General features: G+C 65.2%; 1 protein-coding gene across 1 annotated transcript in view; it reads right to left on the bottom strand.

The window, feature by feature from the left end:
- The window catches only part of LLGL1 (LLGL scribble cell polarity complex component 1), a gene marked incomplete at its 5' end in the record, with an annotated part of 12991 nt that extends 9224 nt beyond the window's left edge, over positions 1–3767 (bottom strand). The window contains 6 exon segments of the mRNA XM_014592902.2: positions 5–59; positions 139–301; positions 377–535; positions 1473–1603; positions 1687–1768; positions 3670–3767. Coding sequence (XP_014448388.1) covers positions 5–59; positions 139–301; positions 377–535; positions 1473–1603; positions 1687–1768; positions 3670–3767 — 688 coding nt within the window.
- Positions 3768–7386: the final 3619 nt, after the last annotated feature.

Below are 7386 nucleotides of genomic sequence, written 5' to 3'. Positions count from 1 at the left end.
TCGCTGTGTGAGCTGACAGTGGTGCCCCCGCCGCGCCCCCAGCACAGGCTCTCCAGCTGCTGCAGGTGGGGCAGGCAAGCGTGAGCAAGGGCACAGGATACAGGGCCCCAGGCCAAGGGCACAGGTGCACCCACATACCTGGTTCCCCAGGAAGATGTGGGCCACACGCTGCACGGCCCGGTTCCAGATGACCAGCAGGCCCCGGCTGTAGCCGATGAGGATCTTAGTGGGGTCCCGCTGGTGTCCCTGGAGCGACTCCACGGGGCCCAGTGCCTTCCCGCACCGGTAGTCATCAGGTAGGCTGCAGAGGGAGCTCTGGTGAGTGGGCACAACTCCCCGGGCACCGAGGTTGCAGGGGAACCCACCTGCCCCTCACCTTCGCAGAACCTCCTCTGGGCCGAGGGTCTGCGCCTCAAGCAGCGTCAGGGTGGTGACATCCAGGAAAAAGACACTGCCACCCTCGGTGCCCAGAGCTGCCATGTCGCCAGCAGCCAGCAGCAGGACCACTGTGATGCGGGTGAGGCCAGGCAGGGTACTGCAGGGAATGAGGGAAAGGGGCGAGGGCTCAGGAGGGTGCAGAGGGAGTGGGCCACCTCTGACAGTTCACAGCTGCCCCTCTGCGCCCGTCAGCCTACTTATGGAGTAGGCCGGCGCCCCAGGAAGGCGCTGGTGCAGTGTAATTAGCCCGCTCAATTATTCATCAGGATGTCTGCAGGGAGAGGGATAAAAATAGTTTCCCCAGGTCTTGGAGACAGACTCCAGCTCCTCCCACCCACCAGGAGGGTAAGGCAGGAACCGGGAAGCACCCAAGCCACGACCAGGAGCCCCAGGACAGACCTGGCCCTCCTGGCCCCAGGAATCCACCAGCAGCCGGCTGGGCGTCGACTGCCTGCAGGAGGGCCCCGTGTCGTCCCTGCCTGCAGAGTCTAGGAGACTCCAGGGATCCACCCCACATTAGGTGCCCCATTCCAGCACTGCAGGGAGGGTCGAGGGGTCCCCGTATACCCTCACCCCTGGTCCAGGCACATGGGGCCGCACTCGGCCAGCACCATACCACGCAGCCTGCAGGACTCCTCTTGCCCCCAACCCGCTCTTTCCTCTCCACTCACAACTATCTGTCTCCGCCCCAACTCAATCTTGAGGGGCCAGGGAACCCTCCCTGATGTCAGCTAACTTCAGGCCCTGGCCCCCGTCCCCGCCACAGCAGGGGCACAATGCAGTCCTCAGGCCCAAGAGGTCCGGCCTGCAAGCACGTTCCCCCTGGTGCACACAGCTGCTCACTCTGAATCCGTCTTGGACCAGCAGGACCCACCCGCTGCAGCCTGGGACCTGGGCCTGGCTCAGAGCACCCACACCCTGAGCACAGCCCCCTGGCAGCAACCAGTCCCCACCCCACCTTCGCACAGCCGGTTCCCATAGTCTTCCCAGGGCACCCCCTGCCCGGAGCTGGTCCCAGCCAAACCCTCCAGTACCTGGCACCCTCAAAGCCAGGCCGGCTGGGTGGCTGGAAGCTGAGTGCCTCCTCCAGGCGAGCACAGCCGCTGTGGGGGATGATCTCCCAGAGGTGCAGGCTGCTGTCATCCAGCAGGGTCAGGAGGCGGCCCTTGTGAGGAAGAGACCAAGACCGGGCTAGCCAGGGGGAGGGGACGGGCCCCCCGGAGCCAGCAATGGGGGACAGAGACTCACCTGGCCAGGCAGGAAGTGCATCTGGGTGACAGTAGCCGCGTCCCGGTGCAGGCCCGTGAACTCCACACCGGGGGCACCATAGCTGAGGTGACGGGTCAAGGGTGGAAACAGGAAGGGGGCAGGGAGCCGTAGCGCTGCCCAGGCCGCTGCCCACTGAGGATCCGACGGGCCCACTCTGGGCCTGCCCATCCAGAGGCCTCCGAGACCCGGGGGGGGCCCTCCCTGAAGAAGCTCCTGTCTGCACCCCAGGGGATCCCCTGGCTCAGAGTGCAGGCTCCACTTAGCTCCTGCAGGCCAGCGTACCCACCAGACCTTCACTTCCTCATCTGCGAGGCGGGCTAGCTGCTCCCCCTCTCGGGCTAAGGCACACTGAGTGAGAGCAGAAACACGCCCAGCGCGCTGGGCCAGGCCTGCACAAGGCTGGGCCAGGCTCCTCTCAGGCCTCACTTGTGGGGCTGTGTGGGCTCTTGGGAGCTGAGCCTGGGATCAGGTAGGCAAGGCCTGGACGAGGGAGCCTGCGGGCAGAGGAGAGCTCAGGCCCCCTCTTCCAGCTGCTTCGGGGTAGGAAAGGGAACCAAAGTCCTTCCAGGACGGGAAGCCAAGGCTCCCATTGCAAGGAAGGAGCCCCCAGTCTGCCCCTTTTACGAATAAGCATGCAGACCCAGGGCCCGGATGGCCACTGAGGGGCCCTGGCAGTGTCAGAGGCCCCGCAATTTCAGGTTGATGGTGGGTGGCAAGGCCTGAGGGGGCCCCAGGAGGGCGGGCTCAGGGATCGGTCAGTGATGTTGCCCCGGTGACAATGCAGGAGCTGTTGCCTAGAGCTTGGGCTGGATTCCCTGCAGGAGACTGGCGGGGACAAAGAGGGGGCAGGAGTAGCAGGGCGGGAACTAGGGTCGTCAAGGAGATGGGGCTGGCCCTGTGGGGGGAAGGGTGGCTTGCAGTGACCAAGCCTGGCCCTCTGTAGCCTCAGTTTCCCAGCTCCAGGCTCTGGCCTCCTCTGGGGCTCCGTCCCCTCATCTGCACCACTCTGGGTGCCCGGGGCAAGCGCGCAGAGAGTAAGCGAGGCATTGCTAGGTGGTGGGAGAAGGGCACGGGAACCCCGTGCACAGGAACACGGCACCCAGCGGGGAGCAGTGGGCCAAAGGCAGGTTGGCAGATCTGGGCACTCAGAGGCTCAGGGAAGAAGGGACGCCCCGGCCCACGCTCCCAGTGGGCAAGCTCACAGACAGGCCCAGGTGCCCGCCCTGCCCGCCTGGGGTGAGGAGACCCTGCCAACCCACACTTGCCCTTTCCAGGCTCATCCACTGTGGATCGCCAGCCACACGAGGGTGCAGAGAGCCCGAGGCCCACGGAGAAGGGCAGGGCGGGCGCCCTTCGCCAAGCAGCCCAGCCAGACCCTGCGCCCGGCCTCCCCCAGGCGGGTGGGATTCCCAGCAGCCAGGAGGCGTTCAGCTGCCCTGGCCCCCGCCCCCCGCCCCGCGCCTGCAGGGAAAATGCCCGCTTTGTGTGGCTCACTCGGCCCATTGTGCGCCGCCAGGATCCAGGTGGGGGCCGTGCTGCGCTCGCCACGACGAGCCTGGCACTGCCCCCGGCGCGGCTGAACACACATCTTCGTATTTGCACACACATGTGTGCCTGCTCACCAGGGCCCCCAGCCCACCTGCCACCCACTCTCCACGGGTACCACAGCCCGGCCCCTCGGTCCCGCCCCCCAGTCACCGTTGCTGGGATGATGGCAGGGTCACCTAGGTAACCGGCTGGCTGAAAGCAGCGAGGGAAAGCTGTGGCCACTGGAAGCCCGCCTCCCAGCAAACAGACCACGGGCTCATGAGGAGCTGCCCCAGGCGGAGGCCCGCCAACCTCGGGGATCCCGGCACTCAGCGTGGCCTCCACGAGAGCCCTCCCTGACCTGTGCTCCCCAGGGTGCACCCCCAGAAGCAAGTGGTCCTCCCAAGGTCTCCGGCCTCTGACTGCAAAGGATACATCTTGACAGCCCCAGATCTGGTGCCGATGGCCATGATGCGAAGTTCCGGGTCAAATGCCAGGGCGCTGGGCTGGTTGGGGAAGCCATGCTCCACGGTCTACAGGAGAGAGGGGTGAGGGGCTGCTGGGGCACACGCCGAGTTCCACCCCACTGCAGCCTCTGGACTTTGCCACTGGCCTGGGGGGTAGGAGCCAGGTCAGCCCGCTCTGTGCCTCAGCGTCCTCCACCATGAGACGGGTGGTCACACCTCCACAGGCAGGGAGGGGGCTGAGTCCCTGGGCTCCTCTGTGACCCACGAGGCCCTCCCCTCACCGCCCCCCGCCCCAGTTACCAACAATGCCTGTGCCAACCGCACTGGGCACACACAGGCTCTAGCCGCAAACGGAGGGCAAGACCCACAGGGGATACAGATGGACAGGGCCCCCGCCTCATCAGTCTCCACACCCCATTCCCAGGGGCAGACTGAAGCCTGGCCAGGACTCATCTGCCTGGGGCCCCAGGTGAAACCTAGGGCGCTCCTCAGACACGGCCCACGTGGAGGTCAGAGGCCAAGGGTCCACACCCAGCAGCAGCTAGGCAGAGGCTCTCGACTCCCCTGAGAGGCAGCTCCCTGCCCGGCCCCTGAAGGCATCACCACCCCGCAGCACACAGCTGGGCAGCACGAGTCCCACCCCTTCAGCAGTGGGGACGGAGCTGCAGGGCCTGCTCACCGGATCCACGGCACCATGTCCCACCCAGTCCTCTGCTACCGGCGGGGCCGGTCCCCACACAGGGCAGCACTGTCAAGCCCCTTCCTTTGGCCGGGTCCTGCCTGTCTCCATGTACCCACACAGGGAATGCCAGCTCAGCTCTCAAGGCCTGGCTGGGAGCCTCAGGGGGTGGGAGGAGGCCTGCACACCTGGGTGCCAGCCCTGCCCTGACACCAGTGTGGAGACCCCCACCTGGGGAACTCCAGACCCCACCGCCTCAGGAAGACACATGTTCATAAGAAATCCCAGTGTCCAGGACCAGCAGATGGCATAATGGCTACATCGCTGACTCCCATGTAGTAGACTGCAGTTGAGTCTCAGGTCCAGTGGCTTAAAACTCACGCCGGGCGCGTGTGCGTGCGTGCCCAAAATCTCAAAAGGAGAAGGGACAGCAGCATGGCCACTCCCCCGGGGGGTGATTTCTTGCTTTCTGTCTCTTTGGCTCTCTCTGAATCTCCAGAGTGCATGTGCCCTATAAGAAGTAACTTTCTTAAAAAAAAAAAAAAAAAAAAAAAAAAAAAACAGCCCCCACCCTCATCCCCAGGCTCTCTTCAGAGCCTAACCAGGTAGGGACTGAGCCCTGTGGCAGCTGGCTGGGCCATGGCCTGGCTGTCTGACTTGGGCTAGGAGCAGCCCTTTCCAAGCCCGTTTGCCATCTGCGCTCTGGGGACAAGGAGCCCCCTGGGCACCGAGCTGCCACTGGCTGCGGAGTGGGGCTTCACTTTCCCACCAGCACTGCCCTGCTCGGTCTTGCTAGACCTGACCCTGTCTAGCCAGTCCCTGGCCACGGCCTAGTGTCCAGACACAGGGCACAAATGACGATACAACACATACCCCGTGGCCTGGACCTGGCCCCCAGGTGAGGGGGAGATGAGGCCAGGTCACCTGTCCAGACCTGCTTCTGTCACAGCCCATGTCCCATCCACACACACAGATGTCACAGCCCCACCCTACTCCAGGCCCCCGTGGTGCAGGGCAAGAGAGGGCAGGGCCAGTGCTCCTCACAGCCTACTCCCCACACAGCGGCCAGAGCGTCCTGTGAGGGCCACTGTCAGATCCCCATCCCTCCTCCCGGGGCTCCCCCTTCATCTAGTCCAAGCCACGTCCCTGTCGGCTGGCCCCTCTCTGTCACCTTGCACTCTCCCTGGCTCATGGCTCTAGGCCCAGCACCCTTCTGCTCTCCTCCAATTCATCAGGCAGGCTCTTGCCGGGGCCTTTGCATCTATGACCCGCTGCGTGGACACAGGCTCCTTCCCACAGCTCAGGCGCGGAGAGCTTGCTGAGGCCTCCGAGACCCCGCTGGCTTCAGCAGCCACCCTGTCCACGCTCCCCAGTGCTATCATGCCCACAGCGCTGGCCCCTGCCGGGCCACTGCTTGGCTCACTGTGGGTTTCTGCTCTTCCCAGCATCCCTCACTAGCACTGAGTGGAGAGATCCCTGTCCCTTTCCACCAGTGTCTCTAGCACCTGGGAGCCCTCCTGCAGTGGTTCAGTATTAGCTAGGGTGACCTAGAGTGCACACACCACAGGCGACCCGCCACCTGGGCTGCGGTTTGAACGCAAGACTTGGGTGCTCCAAGTCCACACGCACCCCTAACCTGCTCGCCCAGCCTTGGGGACGCAGGGCCTAGTCCCTAGGGATCACCGCCTCCTCCACTCCCACCCCCACCCCCACCGCTGTCCACCCGGCCTCAGGGCAGAGACCTCACCTGCTGCCCAGGGCTGGCCACCATGACCCAAGCTTCGCCCCGCTCTACCTCAGAGCCCCACTGCACACCCCAGGTCACTGCTGAGGAAGTGACATGTGGCCCGTGCCTGTCCCCACCACTCCCAGGGCTCACCTTCAGCGCCAACCCTGCACAGGAAGAGGTGCTACCTGGGGACCCCGAGCACCAGCCTTCTTGCCGGCCTCTCTCAGATCCCTGGCAGGTTCTCGGCCATCGTCCCAACCCTGCCTGCGCAGAGATGCTCCAGCGCCTCAGCCAGCAGGGACAGCCCTCCCCGAACCTCCTCTGCGAACAGGCAAGAGCTGGGCAGCAGCAGCCAGGGCGCCACCGAGCCATGGATCAGGACCATGGCACCCCTGCCAGGCTGAAGCCCAAGCCCGCCGACGGAGAAGCTCCAGGAGTGCGGCCACCTCGCTCTGTGACTCGCCCGGCGTCACCCCATCTCTGAACCTCAGTTCCCTAGCTGTATGAGGAAGATAACTCCAAAGGGCAGCAAGAGGCTCTGATCCGGGGGCTCTGGGGTCACTCAGGCCAGCACTGACCCCCCGGAGGAGTGTAAAGGAAGGAAGGCCCTCCCCCCACTGCACCTGGGTGCAGGTGCAGGCTGGCATAAGTGAACCAGGGCCACGGCAGGCAGGCAAGTGACCCCACTTCACAGCGAGGGAAGCTGAGGCCCCAGGCTCTGAAGTGCATTTGGGTACACAGCTAGGCATGTCCCCCAGCCCCAGAGCCCCCGCGGCAGGGCAGGGCAGGGCAGGCAGGGCAGGGCAGGGTAGGGCCCCCAGCCCCCACATCTGCCTCACCCCCCTACCCCCACCCCCTGGCTGCACTGGGTGCAAAGCAAAACACGCAGGGCCCTCGGCTGCCCCAAGGGCCGAGCAGGGGCGCGGAGGGGCCAAGAGTGAACGGGTAAAGAGACAGTGAAAGTTTGAGACCCCACGGAGACGCAGACACAGGGAAAGATTCAGAAGGGCAGAGTCAGAAAGAGGGAAGAGAGGCAGATAAAGTGAGAGCGAGGAGGAGACGGGGACGGTACTGGGAGACACGCAGGGACAGAGGGGCAGAGACGCCCGACACTCGGGCACAGACCAGGCACCGCCACCGGCAAAGGCAGAGAGCGCGGCGGAGACCCCGAGAGACGCAGAGTTGGGGGGGACCCGGGGACCCAGCTGCACAGGGGCGTGCAGAGCCAGGGCCAGCCTGGCCCACCGGGAGCCGGGCGGGATTCACGGAAAGTCAGC

The sequence above is a fragment of the Tupaia chinensis genome, unplaced genomic scaffold (genome assembly GCF_000334495.1).
Source record: "Tupaia chinensis unplaced genomic scaffold, TupChi_1.0 Scaffold138725_1, whole genome shotgun sequence".
NCBI classification, from domain to species: Eukaryota; Metazoa; Chordata; class Mammalia; order Scandentia; family Tupaiidae; genus Tupaia; species Tupaia belangeri.
This window is presented reverse-complemented; position numbering and strand designations above follow the sequence as displayed.